This window comes from Geotrypetes seraphini, chromosome 16, assembly GCF_902459505.1.
Source record: "Geotrypetes seraphini chromosome 16, aGeoSer1.1, whole genome shotgun sequence".
Lineage (NCBI taxonomy): Eukaryota > Metazoa > Chordata > Amphibia > Gymnophiona > Dermophiidae > Geotrypetes > Geotrypetes seraphini.
This window is the reverse complement of record NC_047099.1, coordinates 9,672,356-9,696,554: the sequence shown is the minus strand read 5'-3', so window position 1 is coordinate 9,696,554 and position 24,199 is coordinate 9,672,356. Positions and strand designations below refer to the sequence as shown.

The window sequence follows — 24,199 nt, the reverse complement described above, 5'->3', positions numbered from 1 at the left end:
GGAGATTCCCAATTTTTATGATGAGTTTCTCTCAAAATAAGTTCCGTAGGAGGCTGATCATAGTCCATGGTCTCCAAAAATTCAACACTATGTTTGGAATCTGCCTCCAGCTTGACAGACAAATCCTTACCCAACTGTCTGATGAAGCGAGTAAAGGAAAGCCTCTCCGTAGTGGATGTTTCTCTAGGAGGAGTCTTAGATGGAGATTGTGGCTCAGGAGAGTCATAAACCTCCATGGTTGAATGAGAAATGTCCACATTGGAATCCATTTGTAGATCAGTCAACGAGTAATGATGAAGAACAATGCTGCCACTTGGAACTGTGTTGGTCCAATGAGGAAGGCGATGCAGAATGTTTACGTTTCTCTGGATGTTTGGACTTACAAGAACACTTGCTGGATTGAGAACTTCGAGGAGAAAATGACAAAAGATGCTTTGATGAACTGAAACGGTGTCTGGAGGCACGATTCTTTGATGCATGGCTAGATTATGCCCAATGTTGAGAGCATGATGGTGCCTCAATGCAGCAGTGGCGGTACCAGCATCCCGTGTGGCGTGATGCTCAGGCTGGGCCGGTACCAGAGGAATCTGTGTAGGGGTAATTAACTGTAACATATCCTCTTACTCCGCATGAGAGCATCAAGCTTCTCTTTAAAGGTAAGCACCGGTACCAACGGTGCCACGACTCATTCCAAAGAGGATGACTCGGATGATGATGCACCCCTTGATTTGGAAACAAATTCCATAGGAGGTTTTCGCTTGGTTGGCATGATTGGACTCGATGCAATAATGACCTGTGACCCTGTCTGGCTTACCAGAAGGAGCAATGTCCTGCGACACCGGAGTCTATGTCAGTGCATCGGACATCGGTGTCTTCGATGTCGATCCAAGTGATGCATCTGCTCCTTCCATGCTGACACTGAAAAACTTTTCTTTTTGTACAATGCGGCTCTTAATGGAACAACGGGTGTGGGTCTCGATGCGATGTTCCGGGCCCAGGCACTGTATATACCAGTTGTGAGGGTTGGTGATGGAAATTGCCTTTTGGCACTGGCCACACTTTTTAAAACCCGTTACTGGGTGGGACATCGACGAAAACACTACCTCAGCCAATTTTTAAAACCCGTTACCAGGTGGGACATTGACGGAAACACCGCCTCAGACAAATTGAACTCAATGACTGAGACGAAAAAATGGGGGGGGGGGGAACTACTCCCTAATAGTTTTTTGGTTGCTTTTTTTTTTTAAAAAGAAACAAAGGGAGAAAAAGGAAATAAAATTAGGAGAAAAAATAGCACATGAGTGGGAAGGCAAAGGCAAAAAATGACAAACATTTGAAAGCATGACTTCTTAGCTCCACGGAAAACTGAGGAGCCACGCGCCTAAGTTGGGCAGGAAGGCACTCACACAAGTGCAGTGTGGTAAGTCGCAAACTTTCTAAAAGTTTTTAAAGTGCCGGTGCATTTTTGCAGCTGTCCGTATTGGGGCTCTGTGAATGACGTTACCCATATGTGAAAATATGCTGCCTGCTTGACCTGGGATAAACTCACTTTCCCTTGGGATTTTAGCAGTACAGGCAGTCCCTGGGAAGAACAGGTTCCGGTTTTTAAACCGTTCTTAAGTTGAATTTGTATGCAACTCAGATCCTAGTATTCTTCCCACCTTCTCCACCTCCTTGAGGCCCCTCTTACATTCCTTTCCATCCATCCCACTGTTCCCTCTCCACCACATCCAACATTATTCCCTCTCATCTCTCTCTTCCTCATGCATCTCTACCTCACTCTTCTCACCACCATGTCCAATAATTCTCTCTCCCTCCCTATGCCCAACAATTCTCTTCATCTTCCCATGTGCACTATCTCTTTCCTTCTCAGACACCCAATTCACCCTTTCTATTCTCTCCCCCACCTCAGCATCTTTTTCCCTCACTCCCTCAATTCTTCCATCCTATGGCTCATGCTCTCCTCCCTCCCTCCATTCTGTGTCCCCAAGTTCATGCCCCTCCCCCTTCCTTCCATCCTGTCTGAAATTTGTGCTCCCTCCTTCTCGAGTACCAACGCACCCCTCTCCCTCCTTCCCATGTCCGTCTCGCTCCCTCCCTCCCTTCTGTGCCCTAAGCATGTGCCTCCCTCCTCCTTTCAGCTATAGTCGTTTCTCTGCACAAAGTTGCCGGCAGTGGCTCCTATGTGCATCCCACAGCTGAGCCAAAGTCTTCCGTCTGACGTCGGAGTAAGCTCCTCCCATGTCAGAGGGAAGGCTTCTGGCTCAGCCACAGGACATGCATAGGAGCAACCGTCCGCTGCTTTGTGCAGAGACTGCGGCAGGAAGGTCGAAGAAGCCGGCCAGAAGGTAAACACCCACTGGAGGATAGCATGTACTTGGGGCACAGAATGGAGAAAGGGCAATTTGGAACTCAGAAGGGAGGGAGGAAGGGGGACATGTTTGGACTTGGGAGGAGCTAATTGGCATACCGAAGGTAGAGCAAGACCCCCGTTCATAAGTACGAGTCCGACATAAGTCGGATGCTCGTAAATCGGGGACTGCCTATACATGCCTGGGGAAAAAGAAAATGACATACTCTAAACTTACTGACCACAGAAAAAAAAAACCAATTTATAACACAGCCTGTCCAATGGAAGCCCCATCTCCTCAGTGGGAAACATTCACTGCATGATTCTCCCACAGCAGTTGCACATGAAATTCAGGGGCATATAAGAAAGAAGGAAAATTACAACCTCCCACTAGTACCGTAATTCATCCTCAGTGACAAGAAGGCAATAAGGAACTAGATACAGACAAGAGACCTTCTATTGATTTCTCTGCTCCAGAGCTCTAAAATCCAAAAGTCCCTCACTTTTCTGTTTGGCAAGTCTGTTCCTGATCACGCAATAGTAAAAGTCAGTTCATGAAAAGAATGAGAGCTGCCACTCTTGCTTCTCTCTCCCCCTTCAAAAAATAAAAAGCTACCCAAAACAGAACTGTTTCTATGCTTTGTTCAAAAACCATGGCACAGTTAAAAATGTCTACATTTTAAGATAGGCTCTATAGTGGATTTTTCAACAGGAAGATATGAATATAAAGCTAAAGAACAGTTGGCAAAGAGGGCAATAGAGTATAGGGGCCCCCATGTTTTATCTGATAAGATTTTCTTTATTTCATAGTCCATGGTCTCCAAAAATTCTCCCTTCACCCAACTAGTGTTGTAAAAGCAATGAGAAAGAAGATGGCCCAGCCCCTTCCCAAGGCTGAGTACCTGAATAAGAAAGATTGCTTGTTGCTTAAATTTACTGAATATGGTTGACCGTTCCTGGCACTGCTATCACAAAAACTGCAGGTGAACCAATTAGCTTCCACTGTCACGCAACTGCATCCGATACTAATAACTTAGTAGTTGTGTTCCCCTTCTTTCCCATAACATTGAGGAAAAAAAAGCACCAATACTGGTCTTTGGAACTGCACATCTGCAATTTCTTCCCCCCCCCACCCCCACCCCATGCCAATGACAGCCACAGACAGCATATGCCGCACCAGCCCCCCTTTTACAGAAGCAGGATGCAAAAAAAAGAAAAAATATCAAAGAATTTATTTTATTCTTTTTTTTTTGTCTTTTCTTTGTTAATGAGGATGTCTTGGAGAATAAAAGTGGCCTTTATTCTCGGTCTCTTTTGTTTCTTGCTCTCTGCAAGTTCTTTCCCTCTGTAAAAATGTCTGGTTTTCCAGTTCCCCAGCACAGAGCAGAGAGGGGGTGCTATTAGAGAGGACATACACAGAAGTAGAATACTCCCCCCCCCCCCCCCGACAGCTGCTCCGCTTAGTACTAATTTCTCTACTGCTCTCCTGCTATTGGTATCAGTTCCTCCCCCATCAGTCTTCCTCATCATCATCTTCATCACTGGAGTCAGAGTTCGCAGGCATCATGGGATCATGGAGCAGGGAGAACTTGTAACTCTGTGACAGGTCATCTGGCTCCTCTTGCGGCTCTGCCCTGGTGGTGGCTGCACAGGGCAGTGGGTAACACATGTTGTGAAGTCCTGGTGGATGAAGCAGAACTGGCCGTGGAAAGGATGGGGGTAGCTGGCTCTGCTGGAAGCCATGCAAAGAAGTTGCCGAGTAGGGCCCAGCTGCTAGCACGGTGCCTGGTGTTATTGTCCTGGGGGGGGTCCTGGGAAGGGGGCCTCTTGCTGCGATTCTTGCTGGAGATAGACAGAGCAGGGTTCGGGTGAGAGTGGGACAAGGATGTCTCAGGGCGGTGACTCTACAATGCAAAAAGAAAAAGAAACACAACACACAAGTTGCTAAGTTTGAGTAATATGACCACGAAAATACAGATCAATGCAGAAACAGGCTCAGCTTCCCTGCCCCTCCTCACAGCAGAAAATGGTTTGTTATGAGCCAAGCAACAGGCTCACAGCACAACAGTCTTACACATCCTGATCCAGTCAAACACATCACTCTGGAGTACCACAGGACAAAACTATGATCACTCCGTTGTTTGGGGCTGCTCTTCCTCTTTCCTTACCTTATGTGCCTCCACCTCAAATGCTTGTTAATACATTGTAGATCAAATTGTTGCACTGCCTGAAATTTGAAAATAGCCATTGCATCATAACTGTCCAGTTCTTAGGAAAGGAGGTGGCACTCTCTCACCTTCTTGTTAGGTTTTTCACTCGCTGCCTGCACATGCTCCGTTCCAGAGAATCCACCCAGAGACATTTTGGTGGGTTTTTTGCACCGATGCTGCTTCTGTTTTCGACGCTTTTCCATATACTGTGCGACAAAGAAAAGAATGCATCATTAATTTCCACTCCAAAACTATGTTACCTATCAGGAAGAAAAACCTACTATTGCAGGACCTAGTATCATAGGTAAATTGTGAGCCTGCTGGGACAGATAGAGAAAATACTTGAGTACTTGAAAGTAAAAAATACCTAGATGGTATTGCAAAGGGCTGAATATAAGTACCTTAAACAAACATTAATACACTATGTCCTATAACAGTCATAGGCTGCCAAATAGTGACCACAGAGCCCACAGTGGGAGGCACATCTGTCCATCAGAAATGCAACAACTGTAAAGTTCTTCATTCTTTCTTTGAATACAAGGCTGCATCTGACAAGCTAAACTCTGCAATGATCCTCTATTCTGTTATACTCTGTTCCTTCTTTAACATTATACATACATACATATATATATATATATATATATATATATATATATATATATACACACACACACATGTATATGTATATTTATGTGTGTGTATATATGTATATATATATATATATATATATATATACATATATATGTATAATGTTAAAGAAGGAACAGAGTATAACAGAATAGAGGATCAATGCAGAGTTTAGCTTGTCAGATGCAGCCTTGTATTCAAAGAAAGAATGAAGAACTTTACAGTTGTATATGTATATGTATATATATATATATATATATATATACACACATGTACATATACATATACATGTATATACATACAACTGTAATATATATATATATATGTGTGTGTGTGTGTGTGTATATGTATGATGTTAAAGAAGGAACACACACACTAGGTCTGTTCAAAAAGTTCCAGGACAGTTTGAATTGCACGCCAACAGGAAGTTCTTTTGAGACGTGCTAGGTGGCATTGAGTAGCTTGAAACCTCACTAGTAACCTCCTTTTTCCCCGTTTGTTGATATCTGTTTTCGTCTCCGAGCTACAGCAGTTTTTGTGATTGCACATGATGAAAAATAGCCAAACTTCATGAGCAGCGCTACAGCGTGAAAGAGAAATTAGGTTCTTACCAGACCGGTAGTTCACTGATAGGTAATAGTGCACCAAGACCAGCAGGTGGAGAATGAGACAAAACCTTTTGGCTATAATACAAGTACACTTCTCCCTCTGTATTTGCGGTTTTTAGCTTGCTGGCTCCTCCCTCCCAATTACATCACTTTGCATAGAGAAATCGCTGATTCCCCTGCACTTTCTTCACCGTGTTTTGCCTCTCCTTCAAGAGTAGGCCAGGTCTCCCACCATGTTATTTGCGGTTTCACCCTATTCATGATGGTTTTTAATAGAAAACAGCGAATAACATATGAAAAAGTTATTTGCAGTTTTTCTGTATTCGCGGGTCTGTTAATCCCCCATCACAGCGAATACGGAGGGAGAAGTGTAGTTGTAATTCCCTCTAACCTAACCAGTCTGCCGAATAGCCAAGCAGAACTAAGAAGTGCTAAGTAGAACAGTTAACAACACTCCAAGCAGAAGTAACAACTAGCATAGATCAATACTGTTAGAAATTGCATAGAAAAAGCCCCTTCAGAAAACGTTCCCACAGCTCGCCATAGCCACTGTTCTTTAAGCTCCACGACCCTAGAAAAATACTAGAACAGACAGACAAACAGGGTGGAGATTGTACTGGTATGGAGAGTCTAAAAGAAAGAAAATTAGCAGGTAGGAATCTAATTTCGCCTTCTTTAGCGCCTCTCCAGACTGGTACAGCTTCACTGATGGGGCGTACCAAAGCAGTACCCATCATGAGTGGGACCCCGGAGGGCCACCACCAGAACATGCTCACCGAACACCGTGTCCTGACGCTCCTGAACGACCACACGGAATGCAGAGAAGACCAAAACGTAGCTTTACCAATATCCACTGGAGGCACCAGAGAAGACTCAGCCCAAGAGGCTGCCTGACCTCGAGTGTAATGAGCCTTGAGAACAGGCTTCTTCTGAAGAAGATATGCGGAAGCGATAGTCTCCTTGATCCAGCACGCAATGGTAGCCTTGGAAGCAACATCCCCCTTACGAGGACCTGCTAAGAGAACAAAAAGATGATCTGACTTCCGGAACTCCTGGGTCCGTTGAACATAAGAGCGAAGAACACGACAGATATTCAACTTGCACAACTGCCTCTGCTCCGAAGAGCCCTCCTGACTACTCAAAACCGGGAGGACCACGGACTGATTGACATGAAAAGGTAAAACCACCTTCGGCAGAAAAGAAGGGACAGGCCGCAGCACAACCCGCTCCCTAGAAAACTCCAGGAAGGGAGTCTACAAGAGAAGGCCTGCAGCTCAGAAACACGTCTCGCAGAAAGAATGACCACCAGGAAGACTACCTTGAGAGAAAGGTCCTTTAACAAGCAGGAACCCAGGGGCTCAAAGGGAGGGCGCACAAGCAAGGACAGGACCAGATTGAGATCCCATGCCAGAACCGAAGGCCGCCCTGGAGGCCGAAGCAATTTGGCCACCCTCAAAAAGCAAATCACTTCCGGAATAAATGTCAAGCGCCTACCCTGCATCAACCTGCGAAAAGTGGACAAAGCCACAAGCTGAACCCAGAGAGAAAACCACGCCAGGCCCCCCATCCAGGCCATCCTGCAAGAACTCCAAGATGTGAGGCAAAGAGGCGCAAAAGGAAACCACTCCTTAAAAATACGCCAAACACGCACATAAGCCCGCAATGGAAAGCCTCCAAGATCCCAAGAGCATGGAGATCACTGTATCTGAATAACCTCTCTTACCTAGGCGTTCCCTTTCAAGAGCTAAGCCGAAAGAGAAAAGGGACCCAGATCGAACATTGGAATGGGACCTTGAGTTAGAAGGTCGGATGAGAGGAGCAGTGTAAGAGGATCTGCCATGAGATGACAAACCAGATCCGCGTACCACAGGCACCTGGGCCAATCTGGAGCCACAAGGATCAAGCGGCCAGGGTGCCAAGCAATGCAAAAAAGAACTCTGTCCACCATCGGCCATGGAGGAACTACATACAGGAGGCCTACCGTTGGCCAACGGTGTACCAGAGCATCCAGCCCCTCCACCTGACCATCCCTGCACTGACTGAAGAACCGGGAAGCTTTGGCATCGACACTCATGGCCATCAGGTCCATGACCGGGTGACCCCAAGTCTGCACAATTAACTCGAAGGCTGCGGGACTGAGACACAACTCTCCGGCATCTAGCACACCAGATGACCCCTGGTTCCCCCTGATGATTGACATAGGCCACCGCCATAGCACTGTTTGAACAGACTTGTCCATCAACAAAGTCTGGAATTCTAGAATTCTAGCAAAGCCGGTTGAATGGCTCTGATCTCCAGAACACTGATTGACCAAGATGCCTCCTCCGGAGACCAGCTGCTTTGAGTCAAGCAACCGAGACACTGAGCTCCCCAACTAAGGAGACTGGTGTCCATAAGAAGCACAGTCCACTGAGGCTGATCAGGACTCACTCCCTGCACCAGATTGGAAGAATGGAGCCACCAATGGAAATTGCAACAAACTAACTCCCGAAGAGGAAAGGGAGAGTCCAGATCGTGCAACTGGGGCGACCACTGCTTCAGCAGAGCATGCTGAAGTGGGTGCATGTAAGCCCGGGCCCACCGAATCACATCTAGGGAAGCCGCCATCGACCCTAAAACCTGGAGAAAATCCTGTACCCAAGGACACCAGGAAGCCATCAGAAGGTGAATCTGCGACTGCAATTTGACCACTTGGGCCTTCGGCAGGAAGACCTTCCCCAAGCTGGTGTTGAAGAGAACCCCAACGTACTGCAGGCACTGACACAGAGCCAACCGGCTCTTGGACAGGTTGAATATCCAACCCAACAGGAACTCCACAACCCGAACTGTAACTCGGGAGCTTTCCTGAAAGGAGTTTGCTCGGATCAACCAGTCGTCCAGCAAGGGGTGAACCAGAATGCCCTCTTTGCACAAGGCCGCCACCACAACCACCATAATCTTGGTGAACGTCAGCAGAGCCGTAGCCAGACCAAAAGGAAGAGCACAAAACTGATAGTGACATCCCAAGATCACAAAGTGAAGGAATCACTGATGGGAGGCACAAATCAGAACATGCAAGTAAGCCTCCACCAAATCGAGAGAGGACAGGAATTTCCCCAGCTGAACTGCCAGAATGACAGATTTCAGGGTCTTCATGTGAAAAGACAGAACTCGGAGATCCCTGTTGACACCCTTCAGATCCAAGATGGACCAAAAAGTCCCCTCTTTCTTGGGCACCACGAAGGAAATAGAATACCGGCCGGTGTAAACCTCCTGAGGAGACACTTGAACTACCGTTTTGACGTCTAGCAAACTTTGAAGCATCTAGTGAAAAACCCACTTCTTCCATGCTGCCTGACAAGGAGAAGTAAGAAAGTGATCTGGCAAAGAACAGGAATACTCCAGAGCATAGCCTTCCCAATTTACCTCCAGGACACACTGATCTGTCATGAACCCGGCCCACTCCTGGTAAAAATCCCATAACCATGCAACAACCGGCACCAGGGGAAGCGCTGGGGGGGATCACTTCCCCCCACCTCCCCGATGGGCCCAACCTGGTGGCAGAAAAAGAAACTGCCCCTCGACCAGGGTGGTAGCTGTGGAAATCACGCAAACGCCCCTGAGCAACGCCACCCCGCACAGGCAGGCGGGAACGGTCTTCAGGAAGATGGGGCACCTCAGACTCTGTTAAAGTCTGAACCAACTTATCCAAATCCTCGCCAAACAAGAAAGACCCCCGAAAGGGAAATTTCATAAAATTAACCTTACATCCACCGATCACGCCCGGAGCCACAGGGTACAACGAGCAGCCAACCCGAAAGCTATGGACTTGGCCGACGCTCTCAACAGATCTAGGCTGATTCCTGTTCCACTAAAGACCAGTCATCAGACTCGTGGTCAAGAACATGCTCGGCCCACCGAAAACAAGCTTGAGCCACCAGACCGCAACACCTCGGCGTCTGGATCGCTAGGGCAGTGACATCAAAATTCTGCTTAAGAAGAGACTCCAGCCTATGCTCCTCAGAGTCCCTAAAAGCTGAGCAGCCCTCAACCGGCACCATATGCCATAAGAACATAAGAAGTGCCATCTCCGGAACAGACCCTAGTTCCATCAAGTCCGGCGATCCGCACACGCGGAGGCCCCGCCAGATATACCCTGGCATAGTTTTAGACCCCATATCACTCTAAGCTTCTCGTAAGGAGATGTGTGCCTAGCTTACCCTTACCCATGTCACTTTATGCTTGAGAACTTAGATCGGGTGGTCACAGCATGAATATCTAGCACCAAACAGGGATAGTAGCCCTGAGGAAACCCCCTCTACGGGCGAAACATGTTGGCTTGTATATCCCTTGTCAACCACCAACTACCATCCCGGTTAAGCTAAGTATTGATTTACAAACTCTTTATCAATATTTATTATTTTAAGCTAAAAGTAAACAAAAAAACCCACGATATACTAGTTTTGCATTTCGCACCGACCCAGTGACGATTAGGTGCATAAAGCCAGGGGATATGATCATTTGATCCCCTGGTGGCATCTCTGAGGGCCGAGAAAAACCATTGTAACAGTTGTTACTGAATCTTCTTTACAAGGCACTCAGGGTGACTTACAACATCACCCTAAGGTACCATTGATATTTTACCTTGTAGATACCAGCGTTTAAGCCTATCATCCAACTCATAAGGAGATGCACATCTAACTTACCCTTAAATCCTAGAACGGTGGATTCCGCAATTACCTCTTCTGGGAGAGCATTCCAGGTGTCCACCACTCGTTGCGTGAAGCAGAACTTCCTGATATTTGTCCTGAACTTGTCCCCCCCTTAGCTTCTGTCCATGTCCTCTTGTCCGTATCAAATTAGACATTGTAAATAATTTTTTTTCCTGCTCTATTTTATCGATTCCTTTCAGTATTTTGAAAGTCTCGATCATATCCCCTCACAGTCTCCTCTTCTCGAGGGAGAACAATACCAGTCTCTTGAGTTGTTCCTTGTATTCCAAGTTCTCCATGCCCTTTATTAGCTTCGTTGCTCGTTTCTGCACCCTCTCGAGTATTTTTATAACCTTCTTTAGGTATGGAGACCAATGTTGGACGCAGTATTCCAAGTGTGGTCTGACCATTGCTCTATAAAGCAGCGCATTATTACTTTCTCCGATCTACTCGTGATTCCCTTCTTTATCATGCCTATCATTCTGTTTGCGTTCTTCGCTGCCGCTGCGCATTGCACCGACGGCTTCAGGGTCCTATCGATTAATACGCTCAGGTCCTTTTCCTGTTCGGTTCTTCCCAGAGTCGCACCTGACATACTATACTTGTGTTCCTTATTTTATCTGCCTAAGACGCATGCTTGCCAGTTGGTGGAACGGAAAAATCTCCGCCAGCAGCATCCATCCCACCGAGAGGATCCTTGGAGGTCCACCAAGGGGTCTAGGTCCTCATCAAGCAAAAACTGCTCCCCATACAAAAAATCATCGTCCCAAGAGACCCTCGGCCACTTAGACGAAAGAGGAGGAGATGGGGATGACTCTGGCACTGAGGGGGGCCAAACCGGAGTGGACACAAAAAGAAACCTCCCCCCTCTCCAAGACCCCCAGGGCAGAAGCAGGACTCCCAGCCGCCTTAAGATAAACCTTGCACAAGGCTAAAACAAAATCAGGGGAAAAAACTCCTGTCGGCACAATGGGACTCACTGTCAAAGCAGTGGACCCAGCAGAAACCTGCCCCTGTCTCTCCGACACAAGGGGAAGGTCTAAACTAAACCTTAGGCTTATATATACCGCATCTTCTCTGTAACAGTAGAGCTCGACATGATTTACAAGAAATTAGAAAGGAGAACCGATACAATATGGATTTAGAATAGTATGGAGAGGAGCGGAATTTACAACTTTGAAAATAGCCAAGTTTTCAGATGGTTGGAAAGAGCCCAGATCACACAATTGAATAAGAAAATTATTCCACAGCTCAGTAATTTTGAAAAGGAGAGACTTCCCTAATTTCCCAATGTAGGTAACGCAGAGGCTACAGACAAAATGGATGCACTTCCCGCTAAAATCAGAGCAAAGCCCGCTGAGAAAAACGCCCCCGAGACCTGTAGCGGCTGAGAAGCATGAACCGCCTCAGCCACTAAAGCAGGCAAGCCAGCAGGAGCGAAAGGGAAACCCTTTGTGGAATCCCTGTGTGGGCAGTGAGGGCAGCCCGGGCTCCCCCACTGTCAGTTGCCCACATGAGGCACTCGCAAAGGGGATCCCTGGATGCCAGCACCCGAAACTGACGAGGATTCCCCTTTGCAGCGGCTGGCACACAGCGAGCACAGGCCGGCCGTATCAATCTCGCATCTGGAGCATAATGAGCAATTTTTTCCCTTTAAAAGTGTTCATTGCGCAATATGCGACCTAGCTAAGAGAAAAGTGCTGATTAACAAAAAAAATCAATTACAGTCAACTGAAGCTCCCTTCAGACTGGTAATGCCTCAGGATTTTTTTTCCCTGTCAGAACAGGCTCCACTGGCTCTCTAAGCCATATGTCTTGCCGGTATCGGTGGCAAGGCTTACAGCTGAGGCACCTCTAGAAAAATTTTGGGGAGGTGGAGGAAATGGGGGGAGGGACTCAACTCATAATCCGTCGAGTATGACACCCACCCTGAGGTCGGACAGACCCAAAAGGGTCCCCCAAGCTTAGCCCAGCACCAAACGGGGACCAGAAGGCCACTAAACAACTTCTAACAACCCTACACTAACCAAGGGAAGCCTGGCAACAGCTTACCACACCTGCTTGGAGACTGAGAACAGACTGGTTAGATTAGAGGGAAGCACAGCTAGTTGTATTACAGCCAAAAGGTTTTGTCTCAGTCTCCACCTGCTGGTCATGGCGAGCTATTACCCATCAGTGAATTGGAGAGGCACTAAAGAAGTTCTGCATTAAATGGGGTAAGACCACTTCAGAAATTTATGAAATGCTGAAAGTGGCTTATGGGGAAGGCGTTTTGAACAGTATTCATGCTTCAAAAGTGATTGTGAATCAGTGGAAGACCATCAACGTCAACTGATCTTGTACATGCTAATCAATGATTAACTGTTAGAGAATTAGCAGAGGAATGCAACATTTCCATTGGTTCATGCCACAACATTCTAACAGAGCCTCGCATTGCGGCAAACTTTGTTCCAAGGTTGGATGACTGAAGACCAGATGAACAGCAGTAAATTTTGTGCAAAAAACACAATGAAAGTTCTTCCCCAGCCACCTTACTCTCCCGACATCTTCTTGTTTCCTAAACTTAAATCCACACTGAAAGGAAAGTGATTCGACACCATTGAAGACATAAAAGGTAAATTCAATGCACTAACATTTAGCAATTCCTGAAGATGCATTTAAGGACTCTATCCAGAAGTGGAAACGACGTTGGGAAAACCATATACATAGGGAAAGGGAGTACTTTGAAGGGGACTCAATGGAACCTTTTGTACACTGGCATACTTATTTCTTGGACAGGGATGGTGGGGGAGAACATAGAAATATAGAAGAGGATAGAGGAGAAAGCCCAGGTATGGGGTTGTACCTCACAATTTCTTAGATGTGTGAAATTCATTACATACTTGTTTTGAGCTGAAGGTTCTCTATGCTTAGTTTTTATCCTCTTGCCTTTGAGGGATACTTTTTGAATTTTTTCCTTCTAAGGATTTGTGGAACTGGATCCTGACCCTTACCTGTTTCCTAGAAAGGTTTTTCTTCTTTGAATGAATGATTGCCTTTTACTATTTATATATTAAGAGTTCCTTTCTATTATGTTTTTTGTTTTGCAAACCACATAGTTCTGCACATCAGTTTATAGCAGTATAGTAAGTAAATAAATAAAATGAAATTCCATTTTTACTTCCACCATCTTTTTTAGGAGAGCATCCACTATTGTCAAATGGTATTTTAAAAGTGCTAAATTTTCAAGGGAAGCCCCCACCCTACCTCTTTCTTCCCTTGCCTCACTCTCAGGCTGAATCTAGTCAGTAGTGTTAATAAGGTGGTGGTGGGGGCATAGACCTTTGTGAGGGGGTGCCTCTAAAAATGTTTGCCGCCGTGAGCAGCAACTTACTGCTCACACTGGCCTCAGCTCCCTTCTGACATCACTTCCTGGTTGCGGAACCAGGATGTGATGTCAGAAGGGAGCAGAGGCCAGCACGAGCAGCAGGTGGAAGATGCTGCTCACGCCAGCAAACATTTCACGAGGTGGGCAGGGAGAGGGGTGCTCAAGCAGTGGGAAAGAGTGGGGAGGGCACTCAAGGGGCGGAGAAGAGTTAAGGGGGAGGGTGCTACCGCCCCAGGCACCAACCTCCCTCACTACGCCACTGATTCTAGTGTTGGATTATAATTGCCCTGCCTCCCATTGTGCCTATGCAGGCCAGTGAAGCTATTCTCCAGATTTTTACATTATTTTTGGTATCTGCACTCACGAACCCAAATAGATTTTGTGACTCCATCTGAGGTCACAATCCACAGTTTGGAAACTACTGCATTATCCTTTCTGCGAAAAAAAAAAAAAAAAAAAATCAATTTTTTTTTGTAATATTGCCTTTGACTCACCGCCAAGAAGCGGGGATCTACAGAAAACTGCAAGTGGTTCCGTAGCCAAGTTTGAAGTTCCCTTCGGCGGGGGGCTTCCTCACCCACTAGCACCGTCCCATCCAGCTGGTTCATCACAGGGATGCGGGCATCCAGATCCAGCTCTGAAAGAAGGGGCTCATCTGGGATCTCCACTTCCACCTGAGAACAATGAGATAAAAAGAGGTGTGGGGTGATTACTCATCATGTTTCCAGTATGACTGTGTATTACAGGATTTGAAATCCAGCCCAATTGTCATTTGGGGTGGGGAGGAGGTCTCTAAATCCATTGTGCTCAGCCTTCCATAGCTTGAGTACCTCTCCACTCATCAGACTAGATTCTCTATACTATATTATAACCACAGTTATATTTTCTTGGATCAAAATTACTTTCTCTATTTAGTTTCCTATCTCCCTTTGTCTTCTCGAGAAACAAGTGTAGTTTCTTACCTCTTGAGGCTTTTTTTGGCCTCCTTTTTTCTTATGGAAGACAGGATGGCTGTCTGGCAGAGTCCCTCCATTCACCATCAACCTTTGCTTCTGAAAGGTCAGTTTTAGCCCCTCTTCCTGAAAACGGAATTAAAGGATTTTAATCTAAAGTCTTGGATTTGAGCAAGGAGTGCAGAAACATGCTCCATACCACCTTGTAAGGTATAAGGGGTGATGATGGCTGCTTTTTAAAAAATTAAGCATGGATAGTCCTCCCTGCTCCTTGGAGCTTACAATCTAGTTAATATTGACAGAGAAGACAGAACAAAAAAAACACCCCAATTTGGATATGAGTTCCAATAGCAAGTTGAGAATAAAGAATAAAGGCGGCTATTGTAGATATGAATTAAAATAGAGGATTGTCCAATACAATGACAAATACTGACCAGTCTACTTAAATTAGTATAGATGGTATTGGGGTCAATATTTACATGCCTGTCTTAAAATAAATTGAGAAATGTACTCCTCAATACAAGGCCCCAGTGGACAGACTGTCACAAAAGAACAGTATTGGTCTTCACTAATTTTTAAGCTGAACTACTTTGGATTCTAAAGAGCTGAAGAAAAGCTGCCAAATAGCTTCTTCCCATGTGGGGCCACGACATTGCTGACCAGTGTGTGCCAATAATAATAATAATAATAATAACAGCTTATATACCGCAATACCGTGAAGTTCTATGCGGTTTACAAAAGATTAAGCAAAGGTACAAATTGACTGACTTCAAGAGGGGAAGAAGAAAGAGAAGTAATTAGACAGGAAATTCATTGTTGAGGAGAAAAGTGATCAAAAGGACAGTAGGTCGCTATTGAGAGGAAAGAGATAAGTGGATCAGTTGTCAAGATGTTTTAGGAACAGGTGTGTTTTTAGATGTTTCCTAAATTCCTCATAAGTAGAGGGCGAAAGTAATTGTTCTAGGTCTTTACCCCATGATGCTGCTTGGTGTGAGAGAAGGAATTCATGGTGTTTTTTCAGTTTGCAACCTCTCACTCAATGATATCTGTCCCCATCAACTTTCTGTCCTGAGCCTGGGTAGAGGGGAGAGAGGTAGAGTCGCAGGAACCCCCCCCAGAAAGACAATTGGGGCCGCCACTCACTCCTCAGACCTTGCATTGAAGAACACTAGTTTCAGTAGTAATAGCAGCTTGAAGAGATAAGCATTAAGGATAGATTTTAATCTGGCTAAAGAAAGTGTAGTGCCTGATTTGAAGAACCTATTCCAGGAGTCTGGTTACAACAAGGTGGCAGTTGCTTTACAAATAGCTGCAGACACAAACTAGACTGGTTATCTGGTAAAATAGGCAGAGTTCCCCTGAGGAAGATCTTGATTGAAACGCTCATGTAAGGGAGAGCATCGGGAGTCTATTAAGTCTCGCCAGCGCTGGAACTGGTTGTGACCATTTAAGATAAGTGTTGCCAACATTGAATAATATTGTTCTAGTATTTTTCTACTGTTACCTTTGACTCTACATTCTAGTACTTGGAAGTTATTCCCTTTCAGTACACATTAGGGGAGGTGGTATATACATGATTAACGCTACGGTCCCAGGATGGGAATCTGAAATGACATACAAGTTATAAGCGATCCTATGATCTGAATACCCACCCTCCAGAGTTTATTTCTCTCAGTGAGGCTTTATAAAGTCATTGAGTTTCATAAAACATTGTTTTATTTATAAATTTTGCTCGTAAGGTTTTTCGAGTCGATTCTCATGTTGCTATAGTTGAACGGTTCTTATACACTATTAAATCTGCCCAATGGTACTTTATTGAGTCTTCATGGATAGAGGCATGATGATAATTAAGACCCTTCTCTGATGACTGCAACCAGATGGCATGCATGGTGCCAAGATCACATTCTGTGGTTTTATACATATTCATTTTTCAGGATTTGAATATAGAGAAATAGTACATATCCAAGCATATGAATAAGAAAATATGGAGCAGAAAGAGGCAAAAACTCAAAAGAGGCTCAAGTTTACATTTCATTTTAATCAAGAAAGAAGTTAGAAACTTAAGAGGTTCAAATGAGTGGAAAAAATGACTCACGTCTTTAATCTGGACAGTGAACTCTTTCTCGTCTGTATCCCGGCGTAGCTTAGTGAACTGTGATGTATTACTGGTGCTTTCCTCCCTTCCTTTCGACCAGGGAGCAGTGACAGGAGCAGGAGAGCCACTGAATTCAGCTGGATGGGCTCCTGGTGGTGGTCCATAGGTGCCAGTCTCTGGAGCCCAGCGCTGTACAGGCCACTTTCCTGTCAATACAGCCTGGGAAACCAGGTCTATGCGATTAATCAATACACGATCCTGGAAAGCAGGTTTTAAAAGAAATATTAGAAAGCGAGATATTCTAGGTAGCTTTGTTTCAATCAGCTAAGCCTTCCAAGCCGCCAAACTAAACCCTTGGCTAGCCCAAATGGTCCTCAAGGCCTACAACTACCTCGACTTTAGAAAATTACTCAAAACTCACCTATTCCGAGACCAAGACCCTTAATGCCCCTTTTCTATCCTCCCCCCGTTCTGATCTACTCCCCTCCCCCATCTTCCTCCTCTCCCCCCTACTTCTCTCCTTGCTGTTTGCAACTCTATGATCAATTTGATATGTAACCACTTGTAATCTCTGTCTAACTAATGTGAACCGCCTAGAACTCTTCGGGGTATGGCGGTATACAAAAATAAAGTTATTATTATTATTTCTATGAGAAAAGTGCTAACATCCTCATCCTTCCCCTCCTGCGCTCCAGCAATGAAAAGTCAAACCTCTGGGTTAGTGCAGCTAGGTCTTAAATTTAACCCCGAAAAAACAAAGTTCTTCTTGGCTAGTCCTAATAATAATATCAATGAAACTGTACTCCATTTCAATAGATATAATTTCCCGATATCTAATACTATCAAAATATTAGGCGTTATGTTAGATCGTCATCTTACCTTAGACGATCATACGGATTTAATGACAAAGAAATGTTTTTCTATTCTTTGGAAATTTCGCACTATTAAGAAATACTTTGATCTAGCGTTGTTTAGGCTATTGGTTCAGTCTTCAGTCCTGTCTGTCCTGGACTATTATAATATAATTTATTTGGGATTTCATAAGAAAATTCAACAGACTAAGAATACTACAAAACTCAGCAGTTCGCTTAATTTTTGGTCTAAAAAAATACGACCATGTTAGTTCTTATTATAGACAAGTTCAATGGTTAACGTTTGAGGCAAGAGTTCTGTTTAAATTTGGTTGTATTTGTTTTAAAGTATTATTTGGTTTAGCCCCAGCTTATCTTGTATCTCATTTTGAATTTCATAGAATTAACATGAATACTAGCAAATCTTACTGATCTGAGTTTCCATCACCCAAATCTTGTCATTACACAAGATTTTTTGATCAAACTTTTGCATTCCAGGCTAGTAAAATGAACACCTGGTGGAGTCCTCTAATTCCTCAAGCTCAATCTTATCATTCTTTTAGAAAAGTATTGAAAACCTATTTGTTTGATAAATTCATATCTTGATTGTTTAGTACTGTATTTATGACATGTATATGATGTGTATTTATATGATTTGCTGACTGTTCAGCTCTTTTTGATTGATGTGAACCGCCTAGAACTCATTGGTATGGCGGTATACAAAAATAAAAGTTTATTATTATTAATATCCATTCCAAATTTATAAACATACACACAGTACACAGCATAGACAGGGGGTGAGTAAGCAGAGTGGGCAGACTTGATGGGCTGTAGCCCTTTTCTGCCGTCATCTTCTATGTTTCTATGTTATTTTAGGGTCTGGTGAGCCCTTCTACTGAGCTAAGGCTAAAAAAGAAAAGCAATATTAAATGACAAAGATAAAAGATTAAATTCAGCAGCTATGGTCTGTTAATCAGCACTATTGACAAATCAATCCTGATGGGTGCTGTATCAATCAATCAAAGAAAAACCCAAAAACAAAAGGGTCCTTTTATTAAGGCACGCTAACCGAAGGTGTCCATAGAATATAATGGATGTCAGCATTTAGCGCGCTTTAATAAAAGGATCCCTAAAGCTTGGATTCTTGAACTGGCATCAATATCGGTGGCTGCCTTAAAAGCGGCCGCTGATCATGTGTCAATCAATCATTGGCGCAGTTTAGGAATCGCGCTGACGTGAAAGATAGGTGCTGGAAATGTAGGTGCGATTCTCAACCCAAAGTTCAAAACGCTGTTTGAATGGCGTTTTTAGCAGAGGTATGGGCACCTACCAGGCCTAGAATATCAGTGGTGATTCGAGAATTCGGGCCAAAGTGTCTTATCCTGAGTTTTTAATAATAGGTACCTTTCTGGCTCAGAGGGCCACCCAATGTAGTCATACAGTACATAATACATATACACTGTATAAATAATGTTTTGAAAATACATGGAACCTTTTTTTTTTGTTGTTTTAAGTTTTTTATTGATTTTTTCATATATCTACAAGTGTTATAAATTTTCCATACAATTATCTTAACAATACACTTGATATCTCTATAATGTACTTTATATAAACCATATTTTATATTATTTTTCTTATGAATTTATATAACATATATATTGTAATGATTTTATCAATTATTATTTAATTATGAACCCTTTTCCCTCCCTTTATCACGTTAATTTCTCATAAGACTATCACTCATTATGATATATTTTTTATAATGTATAATAAAGAGAATAAATTCCTTACCCCTTCCCTCCCTCCCTTCTTTAACCATTATCTTATTATGAGAAAAAATTAAAATCAGTCATTGCAAAAATCTGTTAATGGTCCCCAAATCTTCTTGAACTTATCCATATATCCTTTTTGTGTTGCAAATGTACGCTCCATTTTATATATATGGCAAACTGAGTTCCACCAAAAATTATAGTTCAATCTGTCATAATTTTTCCAATTATGTGTAATTTGCTGTACTGCTATTCCAGTCAATATAAATAAAAGTTTATTGTTATTTGATGAAATTTGACTTCGAGCTCTCATTGCAGTACCAAACATAATCGTATCATATGTCAAGGCTACCGGATTTTCTAACATCCTATTAATTTGAGGTCAAATTGATTTCCAAAATATTAATATGAATGGACAATAGAATAAAAGATGATCTAATGTCCCTGCTTCAAGATGACAATGCCAGCATCTATTAGACTTAGAGCTATCTATTCTATGTAAACGTGTGGGGGTCCATAAAGCTCTATGTAAAATAAAAAACCAGGTTTGTCTCATAGAAGCTGACAATGTACATCTTAACCTCCAAGACCAAAGTCGTGGCCATTGAAAAATACATGGAACCTTTAATAAATACAATATGAAAGACTGACTATCTTTTGGCCACAAATTGCCACTGCAGTTGGAGACTCTCTCCACCCAGATTTCATGCTTTGAATCACACTGGCCGTGATCAGTGTTCCCGTTAGGATATTCCCTACAACGCACACCAGAGAGGCTATTAAAATCAGTAATCTGAAGCAACAAAAGAGCAGTTTCCAGATGAAATATTTCAAAGAAATCTGTTTAATAAAACCAAGAACCTGACGTATCATAGCATGTGGTATGATGTGATAATACATATGCATACGTGATCTTGAAAACCCAACTAGTACCCCAGCAATTAAAAACTATGTAGTTTAAAAGACTCACCCAAGTCAGCAGCAGCAAAACCACAGAGTACTTTTGTTTAAAATGGCAAGAGCTGCTGCTAGCTTCAGTGAGTCTTTATCATGGCTTTTGAGGTTGAAGCATTCTGAAAAGTTCCTTAGCTTGCTATTGAAGAGTTGATATTGTGATTTTAAAAAAGTGAATGCATGTAATTTAATGACAGGTTTTTGGAGTTTTTTTTTTTTAGCATTTATACATTGCTTATATCATAAGTAATTTACATTCAGGTACTCCAGTTATTTCTCCCTATCTGTCCCAGTGGGCTCACAATCTAACGTACCTGGGGCAATGGAGTGTTAAGGGACTTGCTCAGGGTCACCAGGAGCAGTGCTGAGCTTGAACCTGCAACCTCAGGGTACTGATGCTGCAGCCGCTCCTCCACGCCTATATATATATATATATATATATATATATACACACACGCACATATGCTTTGTCTTGATAGCTTTGCATTCCATGGTGTCGCTGAGCATGATTACAATCTAAGTGGGATGTGAAGGGTCTGACATTCCCATTTGTGGTGTTCTAGTTGCTTGAGTCACAAACATGGCAGGAGTCTTTGTGATGATAAAAAAAAAATATCACTTGAATGAGTTCTATAATGTGCTCTTACAGAAAATTAACTACAAGCTGTTTGCAAGCACTACATTTTTCGTTTGAAATAGTAAAAACGTGTACACTTTTTTTTTTTTTTTTACTTCTGTTCCATGGTATGCCTTATCCATCTATATTACGATCATCAATTTTATTTGTATGATTACTGTTATGTTTGGTTTTACATTACTGTATTTATATCTGTTAGGACACATTATGTTTTACCTGGATTCCTCACATTCTATGTCTTGTATTATTGTATATTTTCTCTCTTATAGGTTTATAGTTCATACCCCTGATTGGGTGAAACATGGACCACATTGAGTCCTTTATTTTAATAAAGAAGTATTTTTGAAATATTTCTTCTGGGATCTGTTCTTTTGTTGCTTCTCCCTACAACGGGCACATTAAAAACATAAGAATAGCCTTACTGGTCTATCCATTCCAGTATCCCATTTTCAATGTGGCCAAACCCAAAGAGTAGCAACATTCCAGAGCTGAGATGGTGATGTCATAATGCCTCATTCAACCAATGCCTAATAGCCATCCTCATCAGTGATGTCACAGTGGCTTGACTATCCTAGACTTGGTTCACATAAAAATATAAGAATAACCTTACTGGGTCACACCATTGGTCCATCTAGCCCAGTATCCTGTCTTCATGGAGGCCAATTCAAGTCACAAGTACCTGATAAAATCCTGAATAGTAGCAGCATTCCATGCCACCGATCCAGGGCAAGCAGAGGGGTCTGCTCGGCATCCTCTCCCCTGCTACAGTATCTGTCCCTACCTATCAATTTGGTCAATGCTGTGAGGACTCTACCTGTGTATTTTTGTATCAAGAACATAGAAGGAACGAGGGAGGGAGGAATTTCAACTTTGCTGGCCCTGCCCTAACCTTTCTTCCTAATGTAGGCAATGAATGCAACTTTTCCCCATTTTTGAAGGGATTTTCCCCACGATAAAAATCCCTTCAAAACCTGTCCTTATAATAAATGAACCAACTGGATTCTGTTCCATGCAGAGCAATTTCCCAATAGTCAGCTTTCAGGGAACCATTACAATATATTAAAGTGAAGAGAACAATTGCTATCTGGGCAATATTGAGTCTCTCTCCTCTGCACTTTTATACCAAATTCCACCCCTAACCTTCTCCCATGCGAAGAATACCTTGGGCCATTCTGCCATCTGCTGTTGTTCCTGCTGAAGCTCTGAGGCTGTTTGCTCACTGTCTTCATTGGGGAAACCATCCTGAGAGGTGTTGAGGGATAGGGGACTTTCTTCATCAAACATACTGGAACGTGTTAAGCCATCGACTGGGAAACAAAACCACAAACCATAAGCAAAGAGACAGAACCTTGAAGATAAGAACACATGTGATTCGTACTTAACAAGGAGAAAAGGAAGAAGGGAAAGGGGGATCTGGAATATCCAAGACCCATGGAAGGATCTGAGGGTTTTGGTTTTTTTTGCCTTTTTCTAGATTCACCTTGGGTCTTCTCATCTTCACTCTCATCTGAGGAGCCAGCTGAAGAGGATGAGGATGAGGAGGATGAAGGAGAAAGCTTCCCAAGTTCTAGCTCAGAATCCGATTCCTCTCCACAACCTGGAGCGGGTGCTTTCCTTACAGCAGTGATGGGATTGACCTGTGGCCCCCAGTTCTGACTTAAGACCTCATTGGGTGCAGTCTGCAGTGCAGTATAGTGGTGAGGCAATGGTAGGGTGGGTCCACGGGAGAGTTCATGTGCTGCCCGCGCACTCATGAATGACAGCGCTGGGTCCTGCATTACATTACAGTCTAGGCGGCTCAAGCCATGTTTGGCTGCACCCTTCAGCAGCTCTTCATCATGCCGTGGGCACTCCCACCACTCTAGCAGGTCGGGTGTCGGTGGGCAGAGGTTTAATCGTTCCAGCAACAGTGGGTGGCGTAAGACCTGCTCTCGCAGGCGACGCAACAGATCTATGCGATACAGTGCTCGGGAGGCCCGCTCCTCCGAGATTGGCTCTATAAACAGTGTATGGTCGGGAAGCTCTGGAAAAGGAAAAATGGAAATGAAACACACATACACGCAAAAAATAAGTCAAGGTCCTGTAGAAAGCTCCTAGGTAGTAACATAGTGACAGTAGGATGGGGCTGGGGATTAAAAGGCCTCTCTCTCCCTTTTGCTCAAAGAAAATTTTTAAAAGTTCGGAAGCTGGCAAGTAACTCAGCTGTGTCAGAGTGACTTTCTGCTTTGGAAAAAAAAAAGACCATGTTTTCTAAATAACAGATGTGTGAATTACAAACCAGTGTGTTTCGGGCTTTTCATTTCTTTTTTTAATAATTCTTTATTCATTTTCAAATTTGACAATAAATGCACAAAATAATATATTTCAACAAGTTATTACACAATAACACTTTGATATCTACTACATATAAATCTAGTGATATGTTTAACCCCCACCCTTCATCTTATTTCCAATCAAAATATACACATATTATAGAACATAGAATTTTACATATTATGTAAAATTGTTACTAATACCCTCCCCCCTTTGGTGTGCCAAAAGATAAAGAAGAAGAGAAGAAGTGATGGGCTTTTCATTTCTTAAGATTAGAAAGCCCTTCTCAGATAAAAGCTCTTCAACTCAGTTTTTACTACAATGGCTCTACGCATTGCCTAGTTAGGAGATGGTGCTGTAGAAGCATGCCAAACCTCATTTCAACAGAATGAAACTTAAGAGGCTGTACCCACTGCTAGTGATGCCAACTTCACATCTATCAAAACAATCAGGACACACCAATACTCGCATCACTACATAACAGGGCTTGGCTTACCATCTCCAGCCGCTGGTGGTAGGCGGCACACCTGCCGGCACATGGCCACGAAACCATGGAAATACTTGGCCAGGCTTGCATCCACCTTTTTGTCCAGGCGTGCAAAAGTGCGGAAGCGGTCCCAGTGGTACTGATGGGTATCTGGATCATAGACTATGCCAAACGTGGAGACCACACGGTAAAAATCTGACTGCTCACGCCGTGTCCACCTGCCAATTTGAGGTCAATGCAAAAATGAAGTTGCAGCAAACACTTGTAAAGCTGCACAGAAAAACTGG

The 24,199-nt window shown here is 43.5% G+C and overlaps 1 protein-coding gene across 8 annotated transcripts in view; it reads right to left on the bottom strand.

The window, feature by feature from the left end:
- Positions 1-3,567: 3,567 nt before the first annotated feature.
- Positions 3,568-24,199, bottom strand: part of CHD8 (chromodomain helicase DNA binding protein 8) — a 105,775-nt gene continuing 85,143 nt past the window's right edge. For all 8 annotated transcript variants that reach the window (XM_033924188.1, XM_033924189.1, XM_033924185.1 and 5 more), the window contains 8 exons: positions 23,922-24,130; positions 22,593-23,135; positions 22,274-22,419; positions 16,902-17,159; positions 14,816-14,932; positions 14,348-14,527; positions 4,647-4,766; positions 3,568-4,254 (listed from right to left, as the gene is read on the bottom strand). In XM_033924188.1, coding sequence (XP_033780079.1) covers positions 3,958-4,254; positions 4,647-4,766; positions 14,348-14,527; positions 14,816-14,932; positions 16,902-17,159; positions 22,274-22,419; positions 22,593-23,135; positions 23,922-24,130 — 1,870 coding nt within the window. In that variant the 3' untranslated portion in view covers positions 3,568-3,957. The remainder of the gene's footprint in view (positions 4,255-4,646; positions 4,767-14,347; positions 14,528-14,815; positions 14,933-16,901; positions 17,160-22,273; positions 22,420-22,592; positions 23,136-23,921; positions 24,131-24,199) is intronic.